At 43.4% G+C, this 21,580-nt stretch overlaps 1 protein-coding gene and 1 pseudogene across 1 annotated transcript; both read right to left on the reverse strand.

Annotated features, from left to right (window-relative positions):
* Positions 1–696: 696 nt before the first annotated feature.
* LOC120434765 lies at positions 697–4,184 on the reverse strand (annotated as a pseudogene).
* A 960-nt stretch (positions 4,185–5,144) lies between these two features.
* Positions 5,145–9,094, reverse strand: LOC120434767 (protein NLRC3-like). Its single transcript, XM_039603114.1, has 3 exons — positions 8,889–9,094; positions 8,593–8,634; positions 5,145–7,880 (listed from the first exon to the last, which is right to left on the reverse strand). The coding sequence occupies exons 1-3, from the start codon at positions 9,092–9,094 to the stop codon at positions 6,350–6,352; spliced, it is 1,779 nt and encodes a 592-aa protein (XP_039459048.1). The 3' UTR covers positions 5,145–6,349.
* Positions 9,095–21,580: the final 12,486 nt, after the last annotated feature.

A 21,580-nucleotide genomic window follows, 5' to 3' on the forward strand; every position in this document is an offset into this window, starting at 1 on the left:
AGGTGTGTGTGGTGGAGGTGTGGTCTTTGGCCTGCTGCAGAGGAGGGGTGACAGCGACCGCACGCTTCATAGTGGGCATTTGTAGACCGATTACGTAACAGCGGTGTCCCAATTCGAAGTGTACTCCAAATGCGGTTGACAAATACGCCCTTCATTTCCCTAAATTTGAAGGCTGGGTCCAGTGTAGACTTCGTGGCCCCACATAGCGCAGCGGTGGGTGTGGATATTTTTGGGGGAAAAAAATGGCGCATGGCTGAAGTGGGGCAGCTGAAGAGTAAACTCTTAAAAGTAAGTACTGAATATTATGTCACTTATTTATGTGCAAATGTCAAATAACGAAAAACATTGAAACATTACTGTTGGCCACATGTCGGCAAAGTTATGTGACATTAGTGATGTTAGTACTTTCAGCCTCACCTCGGATTTAAAGCCTTTAAAATATACACCGTTCAATAGTTGAACTTAATCTTACAGAGAATGTGATGAATTTATGGTCATATTGTGGAGGTAAGCATGGACGACACAGAGCTCTGGGTTCTCACTCCTTCTTTATTCCTCTCCAACAACAACTGCACATATCACGCCACAAAACACAGGAACAGACTTCCTACTCACTGGGTGTGAGTGGAGCCCTCTAGTGGTCCACCACACGTGCCCCCCCCGAACACCCAGCAGAACCAGTCCAGGACCTGGGGTTTAAGCAAACGGCCAGAACGGCTGAACCGGGGGTGGGGAACTGACAGAGGGAAACCCAGCCCGGGAGCGAGGTTGGCACTGGCGGTCAGAAAGAGCTGCAGACAACTCAGACTCTGTTGATTGTGGGTCGCTCCTGGGGGAAAAAACAGAATCCATCAGCCCGGTGGCAGGTGGGCGGCCGCGGCGAGGGGCCTGGGCCGGGACCACCTGATCCTCTTGCATAACATGTGCAGGCTTAAGTCTGTCAACAGAGACAGCCTCCTGCCGACCGCCAAAGTCCAAAATGAAATGCTTTTCGCCTGGTTTAAGAACCCTGTATGGCCCATCATATGGCGGACGCAGCGGAGTCCTATGGGCATCGTGCCTTATGAAAACGAAACGAGCAGAGTCCAACGACCTCGGAACAAAAGTGTCAGGCAGGCAGTGGTGCACAGGACCAGGAAAAGGAAATGAGTCTCTCGGGGGGCGAAAAGGCAACAGAGACGTATCGAAACATGGGTGGGGGGGGGGGCTCTCAGGTAACAATTCCCCAGGGACCCGGAGGGGCTGGCCGAGGACCAGTTCAGCCGGGGAAACCCCGAGGTCTTCTTTAACCGCGCTACGCAATCCCAGCAAAACCCACGGAAGACGGTCGACCCAGTCGCCACCCGTTAAGGAAGCCCGGAGCGCGGCCTTAAGTGACCGGTGAAACCACTCGCACATCCCGTTAGCTTGCGGGTGGTATGCTGTGGTGTGGTGGACCTTGACCCCCAGGCCATCAGCCATAGCAGACCAAAGCTCAGAAACAAACTGGGGGCCCCTGTCCGAGGTAATGTCAGCAGGGGGACCGCGAAAAACGCGAAACCTACTTTGACAAAAATGCTCTGGCCACCGTCACCGCTGTCGTGGACGCCAGGGGTACCACCTCTGGCCACCTGGTTGTGCGGTCCACCACAGTCAAAAGGTGCGTGAAACCCTGTGACTGCGGCAAGGGACCAACCAGGTCCACATGAAAGTGATCGAAACGCCTACCGGGGACACGGAAAGGTTCAAGGGGTGCCTGCGTGTGCCAGTGGATTTTTGAACATTGGCATGGGATACAAGCCGCCGCCCATTCTTTCACCGTTTTGCGAAGGCCCGGCCAAACGAACCTGGCGCTGACCAGCTTGACCGAGGCAGCGTATGGCAGCGTAGTCGACACTGACATACACCGGAGAAACCAACACGCGTGATTGGACTTACCAGCCACATGCTGAATGTCTGTGGTAAACTCTGAAATGGCCGCCAACTGGCGCTGCTGGCATGCACTCCATGGGTCAGAGACTTTGGACATCGCAAACGTCAAATGTTTGTGGTCAACGTACACAGTAAAGTTGCGACCCTCAAGGAAAAAACGAAAATGTCGTGTCGCAAGGTGCAGGGCCAGCAACTCCCTGTCAAAAACACTGTACTTGCGTTCGGCATCCCGGAGCGTACGACTGAAAAAGGTGAGCGGTTGCCAGAGACCTGAAACCCGCTGTTCCAACACCGCACCCACTGCCACGTCGGACGCGTCGGTGGTCAACGCGATCTCTGCCGACGGAAACGGGTGGGCCAGCAGGGCGGCGTCAGCCAGCGCAGACTTGGCTGCGGAAAACGCCTGGACGCATTCCGGCAGCCAGTCAACAGGATCTTTGGCTGTTTTACCTTTTAAGGCAGCATATAGCGGCTGTAGCAGGTGGGCAGCTCTGGGGATAAAGTGGTTGTAAAAATTTATCATCCCCAAAAACTCCTGCAACGCTTTAACCGACATGGGACGCGGAAAAGCCGAAACGGCCTGGACTCTGTCGGGCAACGGAACTACACCTTCAGCGGAAATGCGGTGCCCGAGGAAATCCAGAACAGGCAACCCAAACTGGCACTTGGAAGGGTTGAGGCCGTGCGCTACCAAACGCTGGAAAACCTGGCGCAGATGGGACTCGTGCTGGCTCGCTGAGCAGCTGGCCACCAATATATCGTCCAGGTAAACAAAAACGAACGGCAGCCCGCGCAAAACGGAGTCCATCAGCCGTTGAAAGGTCTGGGCGGCACCTTTCAGGCCAAACGGCATGCACAAAAACTCGAACAAGCCGAAGGGGGTAATGACAGTGGTTTTAGGAACGTCTTCGGCGCGCACGGGAACCTGGTGATACCCCCGCACCAAGTCAATTGTAGAAAAAATCGAGGTTCCGGCGAGATTGGCCGAAAAATCCTGAATGTGGGGGATGGGGTAACGGTCATTCTCCGTGGCATTATTTATACGGCGGAAATCTCTGCATGGCCGCCACCGACTGTCCGATTTGGGCACCATGTGAAGCGGAGAGGCCCATGCACTAGTCGAATGCTGTACAATGCCAAGGCGCTCCATGGCTGCAAGCTCTTCCCGAGCGACGGACAGTTTCGCGGGGTCGAGGCGCCGCGCGCGCGAACACCGGGGGCCCGACCGTGGGAATATAATGTTCAACTCCGTGCTTCGTTACCGTGCTAGAGAAATTAGGGACAGACAGCGATGGAAACTCTAAAAGCAAACGCTGAAAAGCATCGCCGGAGGTCACTACATTAGCCTGAATCAGGGGCTCGGCAGCCCAAGTAAAACAGGGTAGCGAAGAAAACGAGAGAGCATCAATTAAATGTCTGTTAGCAACATCGACAAGCAGTCCATGAGCACACAGAAAATCAGCACCTAAAATAGGTACAGAGCTAGCGGCAACAACAAAGTTCTACTGGAAATCTCGGCCATGAAAACAAACAGTCACCAACCTTTCCCCAAACGTTGTGATGGGAGAGCCATTAGCTGCAATGAGCTGTGGCCCACAGTTTGCTGCTAGTCCGTCGGCAGCGGTAGGGGGAAGGAGGCTCTTCTGGGAGCCGGAGTCCACGAGAAAGCGTCTCCCGGAGCGCGAGTCCTCTATGAAGAGCAGCCTTTCTGTATTGCCAGCGGTCGCGGCTGCTACGGCGTGCTGGCGGGTCCGTTTCCCTGGGCCGTGAAAGCGCAAGGCGGCAGGCAGCGACCCGCTCTGTCGCCAAAACGCTGATGGTAGAAACAGATGCTATTTCTGCGGTGCAATCCCTGCCGTCAGCAAAGGGGCGGATGCTCCGGGGGAGGCAGGTGGAGGCGTGGAAGGTGCTGCCGGCAGGTCCGTAGCCAGGGCGTGAACGTCGAAAGTGCGGCTCGCCAGAACAATGCCATCCGCTTCTTCAGCCAGGGAGCGATAATCCTTCGCAGGGAGAAGCAGGGAGTTGGCGAGGACAGCTCTCACTGCAGCCGGTAGTTGGCGGAGGAAGAGGTGGGCGAAGAGGAATCCCCCGTCATCCGGCCCGAGCAACGACAGCATGTTCTCCATGAGCTCGAGAGCAGCACCACCACCGAAGCCTGACAGGTTGAGGAGCTTTTCGGCCCATTCAGCGTCGGAGAGGGCATAGCGCCGAAGAAGCAGCTCTTTAAGGGAGGCGTATTTCCCTTGGGAGGGTGGGTCCCGGAGGAGCGTCATCGCGCGACGGGTGGCCAGCGGGTCGAGCGAGGCCACCACATGGTGATACTTCGTGTCGTCAACCGAGATCTTTTTTCATAGTGAACAAGCACTGATAGTGTAATCTACAGCTGTGGCCAAACGTTTAGAGAATGACAAGTGTTGTTTGTTTATTTACAAAGTTTGCTGTTTCAGTGATAGTTGTATATCATATTATATCACTTCAAGCAGAGGTGATCCAGTAATGCTGCACTAATGAATTAGACTAACTATTCACTTCAGCTAAAGTTATTAAGTTAGCTAAAGAGTTGGGATGCTGTGTAAGACATAAATAAAGCTAAAATACAAAGGTTTGGGCACTGTTTTGCATGTTTCCCTACTGTAGGGGTCTCTGCAAGCATACAGGGCTCTGACAGGGTACAAGATGACAACTTTGGAATTCTACTAGAAACAGTCGATCATATTTGTTTGTCAAAGCTAAATCCAGGGTAAACTACGCTAAATTAGCGTTTTTAGCTAACAGCTACAATAAGCATAAAAGTTACTGTACGGCTATCATTTGTTAACATGACGCTTGTTCTTATACATGTAATACATTTATTACCAACCTGAGAGTTTATCCGCTGGTCATTCGACATGACGAATGACTTCTGGAGTCTTAATTCAGCTCAAGACGCTATAGATTCCCATCAGTAACACTTTCAGTCCGCTAGTAAAGAGTAGTTCTATTAATCTGCGCTTGAACCGGAACCGGATGTAAGTCCCAAAAAACTGAATTTTGGAACTGAAATTGAATTGTAGAACTGAAACTGAATGGTGAGAAGTGAAACTGAAATTATTCGAGAGCTGAATTTTTAAAGGATAAAATGCAGTTTCAAAGCAAATCAATTCATTTTCAAACCATAAATTCAATTTCAAATTAGACTAATTCAAATTCAGTTTTCAAAAGCTTTTATTCAAGTTACAATTCAGATTCAATCCAAGCAATTCAAATTCAAATTTAACTTATTCAAATTCAGTTTCTGATGGCACAGATTTCTGCCCATAGACGATAGCCAGACCGTCCCATTTCACAAGCCTCTCACTTCCACCCTTCTCGCACTTCGTGGCGGGCCACGTAGTCAGCAAAGTGCGGGTACTACGAAGCATGTGGGGATTGGGACGCAGCTAATGTGCTCGACGGTGCGGCACGGAGGCATGGTTGAAACACAGGTGTGCTGGGTCAGGATGACTGACGTTGGTGTCTTTTTTGGGTTTTTGCAGTGGAGGAGGTGGACATGTATGCGGGGCAGCTTGACTGTTAGGATTTGCTGCCCAGTTAAAATAAAAAGATGCTAAATGAACTGATAACTATGTGTCTGCTTGGGGTCCTTGCTGCAGTGTGCTTAAAGGGGAAGTAGCTAAAACAGGTAGTTTCAGATTGAAGATTAACTGATGTTCTGCACCAAAGTCTGTAGCAACATTTTAACAACCCCCACTGGGCAACAGTGTGAAAGAAAAACTGGAAGAAAAGCGGGTTCAGGGAGGGACAACCATCTGCTGCAACCAATTTGGAGTGAGGGGAGGGAGCAGGCTAAAAACAAACAAACAAAAAACCCACTGTGGAAGACAGAGGAAGAGTTTCGTAATCAATTCAGTTTAACAGTGGTGCAACAAATGGAAATTGAAGAAAGGTCGGTGAAGAAATAATGCTCAGTACATCCTGGGAAGTGCCCAGAAATCGAAGCTTAAAAAAGTGAAACTAAGGATGTTTCTATGGCTGCAATGATTCACCGATTAATTCAAATAATTTGTTTATTAAGAAATTCTCAATGCAAATGCTTTGTTTAATGCATGAGCCACGACGCATGTAAAAGCAAGCCTTTCACCAACATTTGTGACTAAAAATAGACCTGCAGTAGAAATGTATCTAGGAGAATGCATGTAAATATAAAGTATTACAACATTAGGCACATGCAGCTCCCAGTTTTTAAACAAAGACTGATAATGCAACAGCAGCAGTGATGATCATAGTTTATGGTTGATTCAGTCTCGAGCACACTGAGTTCTTGAGCCATCAAAGAAGTTACAGTTGTATTGGAGAAATTCCAAAACTTTAGGGTACAAATTCATACAAAGACAGAAAGCCTGGTGAAATAAATTACTGGCACAATTGGATGTTAAAAGTAAAGTGAGTACAGATGTTCTTACAGAGCTTTGTTGGAGGCTTTGACCAATGGCAGCAGCCTCAGAAGAGCCTCCTCTGAAGCAGAGTATTTCTTAAGCTCAAACACATCCAGATCTTTTTCTGATGACAGTAAGATGAAGACCAGAGCTGACCACTGAGCAGGAGACAGTTTATCTGTGGAGAGACTTCCTGATTTCAATGACTGTTGGATCTCCTCCACTAGAGAATGATCATTCAGTTCATTCAGACAGTGGAACAGATTGATGCTTTTCTCTGAAGACAGATTTTTACTGAGCTTCTTCTTGATGTACTGGACTGTTTCCTGACTGGTCTGTGAGCTACTTCCTGTCTGTGTCAAAAGGCCTTGTAGGAGTGTCTGATTGGTTTGCAGTGAAAGACCCAGGAAGAAGCGGAGGAACAAATCCAGGTGTCCATTTGGACTCTTTAAAGCCTTGTTCACAGCACTCTGGTGGAAAGATTTCAAACTAATTTTCTTTTTAAATAAATTAGACCATGGTTTTGGTTGTTGTTTTTTAAGCAGATTGACTCGAGAGTTGACGAAAGTCAGATAAACATGAAGAGCAGCCAGAAACTCCTGAACACTCAAATGGATGAAGCAGAACACCTTGTCCTGGTACAGTCCTCTCTCCTCTTTAAAGATCTGTGTGAACACTCCTGAGTACACTGAGGCTGCTCTGATATCGATGCCACACTCTGTCAGGTCTGATTCATAGAAGATCAGGTTTCCTTTCTGCAGCTGATCAAAAGCCAGTTTTCCCAGTGACTCAATCATCTTCCTGCTCTCTGGACTCCAGTGTGGATCTGTCTCAGCTCCTCCATCATATTTGACCTTCTTCACTTTGGCCTGAACCACCAGGAAGTGGATGTACATCTCAGTCAGGGTCTTGGGCAGCTGTCCTCCCTCTCTGGTTTCCAGCACATCCTCCAGAACTGTAGCAGTGATCCAGCAGAAGACTGGGATGTGGCACATGATGTGGAGGTTTTGTGATGTCTTGATGTGGGAGATGATCCTGCTGGCCTGCTCCTCATCTCTGAATCTCTTCCTGAAGTACTCCTCCTTCTGTGGGTCAGTGAACCCTCTGACCTCTGTCACCCTGCCAACACATTTAGGAGGGATCTGACTGGCTGCTGCAGGTCGTGTGGTTATCCAGAGGTGAGCAGAGGGAAGAAGTTCACCCCTGATCAGATTTATCAGCAGCACATCCACTGAGGTGGACTTTCTGGGGTCAGTTAGGATTGTAGTTTTGTTGAAGTCCAGAGGAAGTCGACACTCATCCAGACCATCAAAGATGAACACAACCTGGAAGTCTTCAAAGCTGCAGATTCCTGCTTCTTTGGTTTCAATAAAGAAGTGATGAACAAGTTCCACCAAGCTGAACTTTTCCTCTTTCAGCACATTCAGCTTTCTGAAAGTGAATGGAAATATGAACTGGATGTCCTGGTTGGCTTTGTCTTCAGCCCAGTCCAGGGTGTATTTCTGTGTTAAGACTGTTTTCCCAATGCCAGCCACTCCCTTTGTCAGCACTGCTCTGATTAGTTTATCTCTTCCAGGTGAGGCTTTAAAGATGTCTTCTTGTCTGATGGTTGTTTCTGGTCTGTCTGGTTTCCTGGATGCTGTTTCAATCTGTCTGACCTCATGTTCATAATTGACCTCTGCAGTCCCTCCCTCTGTGATGTAGAGCTCTGTGTAGATCTGATTCAGAAGGGTTGACTCTCCTGCTTTAGCGATGCCCTCAAACACACACTGGTACTTCTCCTTCAAGTTAGACTTGAGTTTAAACTGACACTCTTGGAGAGCCTCTAAAATAAAAAAAAAAAAAGCAGATAAGCTGATAAATCCAGATTTAGATATATCAAATACTTTCAAAAAAGCATTTTTTTGTATTTTGGTTTTTTAATGATTTTCTCATTCATATCTAAATCCAAGTAGATGCTAAAAATGACTCGACATCTGTTATTAGACTAAACTGGCTTCTCTCAGAATGTAAAAAAACAAAAAAACAAACACCCACCACTTTAATCACACTCTAGATCTTGTTTTGGCATAGAAACTGAACATTTAAGAGCGTTTCCTGAAAACCCTCTCTTGTCTGATCATTTCCTGGCAACATTTAATTTTACACTAATTGATTACACAGCATCACAGTAGATGTCTTTCTGAAAGTGCAGAGCCAAAGGGAGAACCCCTCTTCTGTGGAACTAGCTTCCAGTTTGGATTCAGACAAACAAATGAATTCTTACCTTCTGATGAAATTGATGAAGCATCCTGGGCTGAGGGCCTTCCTGTTGGAGGAAAGTGCACCTTGAATCATGAACTGGTCTCTTTAAAAATGTATACCTGCCTGGCTTCAAAATAATGTAAATATAACATTTGTACTAAATGAATTTTATGAGGAAGACACAAAATTAAAAAGTCAGACTAAAACAGTTTACTACAGTCATAAGATAAATGGTGATAATGTTGTGTCTGCATACCGTACTTAGTGTTTGTTTCTTTTTCCTCTGACTGACTTTTATTTATCTTCCTTAAAATCGACCTCGCCACCTCCATCACATGGTCTGAATACACCTGCACCATCACATCTACTGTTTGCCGTCTGTCCGCGTTCTCCAGATGGCACTTTTTGATGGTCGTGAAATCATCTCCAGGTTCATTGTGCAGGTACCACTGGAAACATTCCAGCTCCTCTTTTCCCAAATCCTCCAGCATGTGCAGCAGCTGCACTGGTAAGGCCTTCTCCATCTCTCGTTTGTAAAACATGAGAACATGTGAACGGTCACACTGCATCTATTTTGTACTTATATAGTATATTTCACAGTAGATTACATGTTTAATCTGAATTATGGGAAGAACATCACATACTACATGATAATGAATCATTGAGTATAACTGATATATCAAGAACAGATACAAAAGCACAGACAGTTATCACTTAACAACGTCCTCTGGTGGTCATGCATATTTACTTTAATGGAACTTCAGCTCCAACGCTGCTGTTAATATATAAATGAAAGAGAAAATGATGGAACTGATGCTGTGGAATAGAGCCAGAGATTCATAACAAGTATGATTCAGTGCAGAGAGGTCTATTAACACATGAAAATGGGTGTGGGTCACAATGAGCCAGGGTTTCGCTCACCCGAAAACCCGAAACCCTGGCTGATGTGATTAGGTAGAGGATCATCAGGGGGTCCTTTGTCCCTCCTTGGGGGGATACTTCCACGGGGTTTAAATCTGGGACTCTCCACCATTTTACCCTAGAACTGAAAAAGCTTCTTGGATGAGAGTTGAAACGTCTTCAAGCAACCTAAAGAAGTCCAGACGCTTTTCTTTCCAAGCTCCTTAGAAAACCGTTTTATTGCAATCAGACCTTCATCAGACCTGTAATAACAGGCTCCATAGCCCTTCCTCATCAGGTCTTTGTCTGCCATCAGTGAAGCTCCACCAGTGCAGTTTGGTCATATAGTACCAATGCACCTGACACCCAAGGAGGTGTGCAAGTTCTGGACCAAGCTGAAACTTGTGAAGAACTGAGGTTCCTTTATGGGTTTGCATACTGTTTTTTACAACTTTGGCCCCTTGGAGGAACTTCTGTTCCTTTTCACTGAGGGGAGCATTGAAGAATGTAGATCCCCCTTCATACAGCAGCAAGTCATGGATGATGCCAGATGAACTTGCTTGGCAGAACAATTTAGAGCCCCACTCATCTAGTTTGTTGGCAATATACTGGTGGAGAGTGCCAGCCCTTGTGGCTTCAAATGAAATCATGACCTCAAACACACTGTGGTTGAAGGTGGATGGTATCGTGAGTATCATGCCACAGGATGTGATTTTTAGCCATATAATTGTTAAGTGTCTACATAGTACTTGTTCAACATGAAATTGTAATTTTGACAACTTAGTAATATTAGTAATATTACTTTACCAGCTACGGTAATTTGGGGGGTTTTTTTGGCATTACAGATGTAAACCAATTGGTAGAAAAGACTCAACAAGGTAAGTCAATTTCAGTGAAAGCCTCAGTTAGATATAGGGCCTGAAAATGTGCTCTACCAATTGGTTGAGCAGAACGCTAAAGGGATATAGTGATGTGCTGATCTTTACCATGTTGTTCTGTTGTTTTGATCACTCTGGATTCAAATGATGAACAGATCAGTCCTGTGTTTGTTGCCACGGAGCTGCCATGTGTCACATTTACACAATTCTGATTTCACATAAATGTAAAGCTCCACTAACAACTTTCCCATTATTTAACTGCAGATTTTTTACTGTCCGTGTGCAAAATGTCTGTGTCTAACCTCAGACAGGATTTAAATTCAGCTTCTTCTTTTTCTGTATGTGTTTTTGTGTGCAGGTCACACCTTCTTGCGCTCACATTGAGTCTGGGTCAGAGTAAAGTTCACATACTAACATTTAATGTTGGGGTTGTCACTCAAAAAAAGTAAAGCATTACTTTCATACTGTTCTTCAAAAGTAATACAGTATCTTCAATAATTACTTGTTGAAGAAAGTACTTTTCCCTGAACCTGACCTTGGTGAGACTGATTAGTGAACTGAATCAGTGCTTCTTCCTTGTGTGTTACAGGCTCTAACATGACAACATGATCAGCAGATGTCCATTCTCTCATATGGAGAACACACTTAAACATCTGCAGCAGATTTTGGTTTTTTTTGTGTGTGTTTGATGTTTTGTTGTTTGAACATCTTGTGTGGTGCATTTGAAGATAAGGAAGTATATGCAGGCAGTAGACATAGAAGCACTGAGAACTGAGAGGAGGCTGTTTATTAAGGTTAACCCAAAATCACAAGCACAGCTTAAGACTGCCGATAAGATGAGTCAGCTATCTGGGCTATGATGTTGTTAAATCCTGGTTTATATTAGAGATGATCAGCCAACACAGTTGGTCATAACTCATCATACAGAGAACCTCTCTGAACTCACTTTGAACACACTTGAAACCAATAGGAAGAGAGGAGACAGAGTTTTGTGTCATCTCTTTTTCATCATCACATTTTGGGTTAAAATAAACCCTCTTCAGCAGCATAACAAGATATTATAAGGTTAACTTGTATCTCCAACAGCTGTTCTTTGGTTGTCCTGGTGAGGATCATGTGTTCAGGGTCAGAGACACACAAAGCAGTTAGAGCTGCTCTTTTTTCTGATCATATGATGATTTCTACACTACACTTAATTATTCCCATCAGTACAAACTATGAGTCCAAACCATTTCTACAGCTGCTGCACCAACATAAAGCTGACAGACAGACCAAGAGTACCTCATGATACCATCAGAATTATTAGTGTAGACTGTATTAATAGATCATAATTCTCTTTACAGGACAGAATGAAATGAATCCAAACGTATCAAATCAGGTCAGAAGAAATTAGTCCTGAGCTTTAAAATCAGCATCAGTTCTCTGCTCTACCTTACATCATATTCATGAGAATCAGAAGTGTTAACTATTTTAACAATGTTATATAGGTGTTTTCACCCAAGGAAACATTCTTCATGGAAGTTTCCATTACCTAAGTAGTAAAACTGGTAACTGCACGCAGCAGAGTTTCGGTTTATAGCACAGCTGATCTCTGTGACACAACACGGTAACAACATGTAATTTAACAGAGCTGTAAAATGACTAAAAGACATCAATCATTTGTTTGATTACACTTTAATCTGAAGTATGATCTGGAGTAATTTCATATAAATCAAATAAAAAAAGTCTCACTTCCTATTGTTCTCTATCAGCTCCATCAGTTTCTATGACACCTCAGTCATCAGCAGAGGAATGTTTAAGTGTACACTTCCTCATGTTTGAGGTGTCACACTATGTGTTTGTGCATATTAACCGGGTTATTAAAATTATACTCAATTCTGTTCCTTCTGTTTTTAAATCCATTTTTCTTTCAGTTTTCATGAAGAAATCTGAGTCCTTGTTAAATGAAATCATAAACAGTGTTGACCAGTCTGCTTCCTGCTCTGTGGGTCTTCACCTCTGATCGCCAGGAGCACCCCAAGGTCTCAGACCTGACCATCTGGACATGACCCTGTCATCTGTGTTAAAGTGGTTGAGATCTTTAAGCCTCAACATTTACAGAAGGCTTAAAACAGACTGAGTTCACAGAGTGTCTGATATATAAAGAAAGTGGTACCAGATAATCAGGACTGAGTAATGATCATTCTTTTTGATCATTTGTGCTTCTCATTGTATCTTGTGTTGTGATGGGCAGTAACACAGGTGTTGACCTTTACATGAGTAAGTCAGCTGACTGACATAACATCAAGCAAGCTTCATTCTGACTGAAAAGAATTCAAAACGAACAAAGTGTCAAAAAAATCAGAACTTTTTTTTTTAAATAGAGAGAAACACGAGAGACCAACTGTTAATGATGAAAACCTTGAAACACTAAAAGAAGAAAACTCAGACTCAAATCCACTGATTAAAAATATAAAGTACTTTGTGAACATGAAAGTGATGGAACTCAAAGACACTTCCAAGAAAAAAATACCTGTCTTCACCTTATGCATGACTCGGGCCTCCATATGCAGAAATGATAAGCAAGCAAAGGATTCAAACAAAAAAAATTCTTCTGATTAACTTTCAGTAAACCTGAATTAAGCTGGAGCTGCTTTACTTTTTTTTTTTTTTTTTTTTTTTACGTCATTTCAGTAAAACCTGAATGCACACTTCTTAAGAACAAACTGAGTTTATCTGACTGTTTCCAGTTAAAGGAAGTTCACTGATCACTGTCTAAAGCAGGGGTCCCCAATCCCAGTTCACGAGGGCCAGTGTCCCTGCAGGTTTTAGAGAGGTTTAGAGGTTTAGAGTTTTAGAGGTTTTAGAGATCCATTTAAACTGTTCATCACAGCAACACATGTTTCAGTGCAGAGTTACTGACTGATAACCAGTGTGGATTCAGTCAATCAATAATCTATAATCATGTGGATTTGTCTTCAAACACAAGAGTGATCAAAGTTTGTCCTGAAGTAAGAGCTGAACATCTGGTTCAAACATCACAGAAAAAACCAGTCAAACAGTTAAAGGAGGAAATAAAGCACACTTACAGTCTTTTTGGCAACTGTCAAACCTTTGAGTCGCCGAGCAGCTGAATAGGGGAATAATGTTGATGCGCCAGCTGTTCAAAATGCAAGTTCCAGTTTAAAAACTAATTTATTTGTTATCAAAATCCTTAAAATCCATGGAAAACAGTGATCAAAACGTTCCAGGCTTGAGCGGTCAGCAAAAGTCGACTTCAACCCATCACCCACTCGTTCACAAAAATTCCCTTGGGCCGCGATCAGGTGATATAGCAATCACTACTACTATTACAGACACTACGTGACCCAAAGCTCTGCCTATCCACAAGAAGTTTCTTCAAACACACACACCAACAACAAGATCCACTCCACACCTGAGGTTGTTTCAATGTCATTCTATCTCACCCATTTTTATTCTAGCTCCAAATGGGTGTGTTTCTTTCTCCACTCATAAGAATGCATTGAGAACATAAATGCAGTGTATAAATATACATTGATAAAATACCACAACACCACAGGCATCTCTCAAAAAAACAACACAGTACCGAGAGTAGTAGTAACACTGCACAGTGGGAGAAATAACAAAGAATAAAGAAACCCTGTCAATAAAGTTTCTTCAGAATAAATACATTAAAATTTTAAAGAACCTAAAATCTTCTGTGTTTCTCCAAATGTTTGTTAAAGTCCAACATTAAGCACTATTTATTGTTCTTCTCCTGATCATTGAGGAGACGACTTTAAATAAGAGACTCAAAAACTCAAATGAGAACTAAAATCAAACCAATGACAAAAGAACTCAACTTCTTGTGTGTAGATTGAAAACATAAGAAAGTCATCAGGTTTTAAACACTTGAGCACAGTTACATTCAGGGATCTTCTGGCCTCCTGAGAGCTTCCTTTTTTCATGTACAGCTACAAACTGGCTTCAGTGAAGATCAGAAATGTTAATCATCCTAAACATCTGAAACAAGTTGCTTATTTTTTAATTCCTTTATTACGTACATGGTTACTTGCTGACTAATTCCAGCAAAAATTCAGTAGTTTTAATTTTTAAATTTGATGAGTCAACATGAAGAAACATGATACTAAGAATATAACAGAAAATTATTTCATCAAAAAAGATGTTCAAATAATTTTGTTAATGTAAATTAAATCAATCATCATTTTATAAATGTGACCATAAATAAATAATAATCAAAAGGCTTCATATTCTTCGGGTTCTGAATGATTTCAATGAAAATACTTAAACAGAGAAATCTGTCGATGTAAACACAAACTGTCTGCTAGAGTAAAATGTTCTTTTACCTCTGATGTGTCTGCTGCTATTTACTGAGAAGGTTTCTCTTTCTCTTTGTTTCATGAGCTCTGACCTCTGAACCTGGTTAGTGAATCACTTGAAGAGTGTGAGAGGGCCACACCCTTATGATTTCAAAATATGCCGTCTGACTGCTCAGACTGGCTCAGGTTGAACAAACTAATCACAGATCACAGCTCTTCTCTGATACTTCAAACCATAAAAAAGTCAAAGGTCATCGTCCAGCTGCTGATGTCATGGTGCTCAGTGACATCAGCATTCAGCCAGCTGAGACTGAAGAAGTCACTTGGATGAGTGACGAAACGTTTCCCCCACTGAAACTACGTCCAGATGAACAGAATCAACCTTTTCGGATTGAGCATTAGGACAGTGTTTAGGGCAATACTACATTTTTTTCAGAGCAAAGGAACTGACTGAAAACCAGAATCTGCTTTAAATTTCAAAGAAAATGTTAGTGTTCAGGTTTCATGATGAACAAACAGATTCCAGTCCGTGTGATGAACTGATGACAGATTGAAGATAAGAGCCTGACGTCAAAGCTCGTCTGCATTCTGATGTCTGATGTCATTTGGACTGTATGAATCAGGAAGTGAGTGACAGTCAGCTGGTTCTGGTTCAGTAGAAGGGGAGGAGTCAGAGGGAAACTCAGCGTGATGATGGTCAGACACCATGTCAGGAAGTGATCGATACTTTCTGTGGAACAGCAAAGTAGGACACAACAGGAAGTGTTCATAAAACATCAAACTAAAATCTATTTAGTTCAATTTGATTTGTATATCACCAAATTACAAAAGTCACCTCAAGATGCTTCAAGAAGAAATACTCAGTGGGGCACTGTGGCTCTGGTTCAGTAGGTAGAGAAGGTGAAAGTTCACATGCTCATATGTGAAGACATGAAACCTTTTTATAGCTGCAGATTGAAGACACTGATCACACAGCACAACAGATTCTTCCATCTATGTTTTTCCATATTCATATTGGCATTTCTATATTCATATTCCATATTCCATATTGGCATTCATTTAATGCCAACCAAAGATCTATTTTAATATTTGTGTGTATTTTGACCTGACCAATAAAGCTTTGGTCATTTGTAACTAAGAATATTTGGGCAGATTTACAATAGTTTTTTTTTTTTTTTCACATACATTTAACTTTTAACTCTTGTTAAAACTGACCAAATACACTTGGCAGCAGAGTCAAATTTGAATCTGTAAGTGTAACATATTTACTTTGTGTTCTCTCATTTCCTCCATCCCTCTATCTCACCTACTCCTTTTCCTTCCTTCCTTTACTTCTTTCTGTGTGTCCTTTCCTTTCTCTCACCTTCTCCTTCATCCCTGCTTCCTTCCATCAGTCCCTTGTCTCCTCCTCCCTTGTCTTTCTCTCCTTCCTCAGGCTTACACAATGAGATGAGCCCATTTTTCATATTTATTGTGAACATAAAATATTAGATTTACGTGTGTTTAGCAAATTATTTTATTTTGCTGACACTTTTTCATTTCACACTTTTACATTTTTACTACATTTTAAATAAAGTTTGAAAATAACTTTTAATTTTCTGTTTTATTTTGAAAATTCCAGCCAGTGATGTAATGTTATTAAATGTATGTTAAATACTTGCTTTGTTGTTGGTTTAGTAAAGTTCATTATCTGGAATTCTATAACAACATGTTTTTCTAAATCTTTTAAAATGTGTAAAAATTTAATGAAATCAGTGGAAACGTCTCCATGTCAGGCTGCAAGGACCCCGTCCACACCTTCGCTGGGTGGAGCCTGGTCTCATGGTTCTCCATGAAAACTGGGGCGTCTGTCGGAGAGATGAAGCTAAAGCCTTTAACACAACAAGTATAAAGAAGAAAACAGCTGATTGACTTTATTTAAGTGGTTTCATTCGTTAAGAGGTAAATTTGGGATTCCTTTATTTTGACATACTAAATTTGACTCTGTGAAGCCGTGGGTGGATAAAAACATCCGCGACGCTCTGAGATCACGCACCACTGCCTACAATGAAGGGCTCATCTCCGGTAATATGGACCTATACAAGGCTGCGTCCTATAACGTGCGCAGCGCGGTCAGAAAGGCAAAGCGGAGCTACGGGGAAAAATTAGAGTCACAGCTACGACAGTGCGACTCTAGGAGCCTGTGGAAAGGACTGCGGACTATAACGGACTATAAACGACCAGCTTCTTCAATGATGAATGCCGACGCTTCACTGGCTGATGAGCTGAACACGTTTTATGCTCGCTTCGACGCAGCAGCAATTAAAACAACAAACGGCTGCGCGCACTCGGAGTGCACCAGTGAAGACCATGCATTCATCATCACAGAGCATGCCGTGAGGAACACCTTCAGGAGGGTGAACACCAGGAAAGCAGCAGGACCAGATGCAATCCCTGGCCGGGTCCTGAGAGCCTGTGCTGACCAGCTAGCACCGGTGTTCACGGAGATCTTCAACCTCTCCCTGGCCCAAGCAGTGGTTCCCACGTGCTTCAAACAGTCCATCATTGTTCCTGTTCCAAAGAAACAACAGCCCGCTTGTCACAATGACTACCATCCAGTAGCACTGACTTCAATTGTGATGAAGTGTTTTGAAAGACTGATGAGAGATCACATCACTTCTTCACTTCCTGCCACCATCGACTCACTTCAGTTTGCTTACCGGAATCGTTCCACAGACAATGCCATATCTCACCTGCTCCACACATCCCTGAGTCACCTGGACACTGGCAGAGGGAATTATGTTAGGATGCTGTTCGTGGACTACAGTTCAGCATTCAACACAATAATTCCCTCTAAGCTTTTCACCAAGTTGACGGATCTAGGACTCAGCTCATCACTGTGTCAGTGGATCCTCAACTTCCTCACAGACAGACCCCAATCAGTGAGGGTGGGAAAACAAGTCTCCCCCTCCATCTCACTCAGCACTGGAGTGCCTCAGGGCTGTGTTTTAAGCCCCCTGCTGTACTCACTGTACACTTATGACTGTGTAGCCACATCAGACACCACCTCCATTGTCAAGTTTGCTGACGACACTGTTGTTGTGGGCCTGATCTCCGACAACATCGAGACGGCCTGCCTGGAGGAGATTAGGAACCTGGAGAACTGGTGCCAGGAGAATAACCTCCTCCTAAACATCAGCAAGACTAAGGAGCTGATCGTGGACTTCACTACAAAGCAGGCGAGGAATTACAAACCCTCATCATCAGTGGCACGCCAGTGAGAGAGTGGACAGTTTCCGATACCTGGGTGTCCACATCACTCAGGACCTGTCATGGTTCTGTCACATCAACACCCTGGTTAAGAAAGCCCGTCAGCGTCTCTTCTTCCTCAGAAGACTTAGAGACTTCCATCTGCCACTGAGGGTGCTCAAGAACTTTTACTCCTGCACCATCGAGAGCATCCTGACGGGAAACATCTGCACCTGGTTTGGGAACAGCACCAAGCAGGACAGACGAGATCTGCAAAGAGTGGTGCGCTCGGCCGAACGCATCATTCAATCAGAGCTCCCTGACCTGCTGTCCATCTACACCAAGCGGTGCAAGACCAAAGCTAGGAAGATTATGATGGACCTCTCCCATCCCAACAATGGACTCTTCTCACTGTTGAAGTCTGGGAAGCGCTTCCGCTCCCTTAAGGCCAAAACAGAGAGAATGAGGAGGAGCTTCTTCCCCCAGGCTATTCGGGCCCTGAACCAGGTGTAGGACTGGACTCTCCCACACACATCACTTCACTATAAGACTGGACTCTCACACACATCACATCACCACACGCACTCTGGTTTTCTTTATGCACACTTCCTATAATTTAAAATCTTTATAATCTCTTTCTGCTATGTGCACATTTTTTTACTATAAATTTCTAAGTTAATCTGTAAATTTTGTAGTAACCTGTAAATTGTAAATACTGTAAAACCACTGTCATTTAATGGTCGGGCATTGCACAGCTACAAGCATTTCACCCCATGTCATACTGTGTATGGTTGTGTGTGTGACAAATAAAATTTGAATTTGAATTTTTGATCTGACAGATCAGATGAAAAGTGAAACGTGTAAAAAGTTATTTAATTCTGCTCATGAAAGAAATGTTCAGAATATTGATGAATGTCTTTTTATGGTTCTGGCCTTTAATGATAATGTGATGATAAACATGAATTTGAGGACTCTAACCAGGTCAATAATAAATTGATTTGCTGAGCTCAGCACTTCCTGCTTTGATGAAAGATAAACATGATGCTGGATTTCATGTTGAGGAGACTCTGAATTGGCCTTAGTATCTATAAATGTCCTTAGTTTTATTACATCAGCTGCTGCTCTTTGTTGATTTAAACAGTTGAACTCAACAAGATGGAAACAGATGTTTCACAGCTACCTTGGCTGATTTCCATCCCCTACGCTGACAGGACGCTATCAAATCTTTATACTAGACAGGATAATGTTGGAATATACAGGGAGTGCAGAATTATTAGGCAAGTTGTATTTTTGAGGAATAATTTTATTATTGAACAACAACCATGTTCTCAATGAACCCAAAAACTCATTAATATCAAAGCTGAATGTTTTTGGAAGTAGTTTTAGTTTGTTTTAGTTTTAGCTATTTTAGGGGGATATCTGTGTGTGCAGGTGACTATTACTGTGCATAATTATTAGGCAACTTAACAAAAACAAATATATACCCATTTCAATTATTTATTTTTACCAGTGAAACCAATATAACATCTCCACATTCACAAATATACATTTCTGACATTCAAAAACAAAACAAAAACAAATCAGCGACCAATATAGCCACCTTTCTTTGCAAGGACACTCAAAAGCCTGCCATCCATGGATTCTGTCAGTGTTTTGATCTGTTCACCATCAACATTGCGTGCAGCAGCAACCACAGCCTCCCAGACACTGTTCAGAGAGGTGTACTGTTTTCCCTCCTTGTAAATCTCACATTTGATGATGGACCACAGGTTCTCAATGGGGTTCAGATCAGGTGAACAAGGAGGCCATGTCATTAGTTTTTCTTCTTTTATACCCTTTCTTGCCAGCCACGCTGTGGAGTACTTGGACGCTGTGTGATGGAGCATTGTCCTGCATGAAAATCATGTTTTTCTTGAAGGATGCAGACTTCTTCCTGTACCACTGCTTGAAGAAGGTGTCTTCCAGAAACTGGCAGTAGGACTGGGAGTTGAGCTTGACTCCATCCTCAACCCGAAAAGGCCTCACAAGCTCATCTTTGATGATACCAGCCCAAACCAGTACTCCACCTCCACCTTGCTGGCGTCTGAGTGGGACTGGAGCTCTCTGCCCTTACCAATCCAGCCACGGGCCCATCCATCTGGCCCATCAAGACTCACTCTCATTTCATCAGTCCATAAAACCTTAGAAAAATCAGTCTTGAGATATTTCTTGGCCCAGTCTTGACGTTTCAGCTTGTGTGTCTTGTTCAGTGGTGGTCGTCTTTCAGCTTTTCTTACCTTGGCCATGTCTCTGAGTATTGCACACCTTGTGCTTTTGGGCACTCAGTGATGTTGCAGCTCTGAAATATGGCCAAACTGGTGGCAAGTGGCATCTTGGCAGCTGCACGCTTGACTTTTCTCAGTTCATGGGCAGTTATTTTGCGCCTTGGTTTTTCCACACGCTTCTTGCGACCCTGTTGACTATTTTGAATGAAACGCTTGATTGTTCGATGATCACGCTTCAGAAGCTTTGCAATTTTAAGACTGCTGCATCCCTGCAAGATATCTCACTATTTTTGACTTTTCTGAGCCTGTCAAGTCCTTCTTTTGACCCATTTTGCCAAAGGAAAGGAAGTTGCCTAATAATTATGCACACCTGATATAGGGTGTTGATGTCATTAGACCACACCCCTTCTCATTACAGAGATGCACATCACCTAATATGCTTAATTGGTAGTAGGCTTTCGAGCCTATACAGCTTGGAGTAAGACAACATGCATGAAGAGGATGATGTGGACAAAATACTCATTTGCCTAATAATTCTGCACTCCCTGTATGTGCCCAAGTGTTGTATTGAAGCAATCAAGTGATGAATAACTGTTTTCCAGTATGTTGTTTTGCAATGGGTTTTTTTTTTGGGGGGGGGGGGTGTTGCATTGTTGATTTGTTTTTTTTACCGAAGCAGCTAATAAAGCATAATGGAATAGGAATACAATTTTGCCTCTTTCTTGTAAGACTCTATAATAGAATGAAACAATAATGCCAGTCATAAAGACAATAAATTGAATGAATTACAAAACACTCATTTTATTTCTATTAGATCTGAAAATGTTGTGTAATACTGCTACCTGAAACGACAAATAGATTGCGTTGGCCTGTACAGGAGATAAAGGAAAATAATTTAACAGCTGTGAAATGGAATAGTCCAAATCACCAAAGTAAACTGGACCTGGGCTTGTTGCAGGGATCTGAAGTCAATAAACATCTTGTGAGTGCATACACTCACACTTAGGACCACATGATAAAAAATATGCGACGCTTGGACTTCGAGAGCCACTGAATCGTACGTAACTGTTACAGCACATCACATAACGGACCAGTGGAACCTTCAGTCTCATGTACTACAAACCCGAGCCATGCATGACAGTCACACAGGTGAGCATATTGCAGCGTTAGTAACTGACACTGTGGCTGAATGGGGATTGAACACAAAGGACCTTGTTGTTGTTACCGATAATGCACCAAACATGGCTCTCGCAGCTAGACTTGCAGGCATGACGCACATACAATGTTTTGCACACAGTCTGAATCTCGCCTCACAGAAAGCACTGAAAATACAATCCGTGGTGCGACTTCTCAGGAGGATCCGACGTGTAACAGCCTTTTTCAGGCGCAGCACCACAGCCAGCAATCAGTTGAAGCAGAAA

This window comes from Oreochromis aureus, linkage group 3 (assembly GCF_013358895.1).
Source record: "Oreochromis aureus strain Israel breed Guangdong linkage group 3, ZZ_aureus, whole genome shotgun sequence".
Lineage (NCBI taxonomy): Eukaryota > Metazoa > Chordata > Actinopteri > Cichliformes > Cichlidae > Oreochromis > Oreochromis aureus.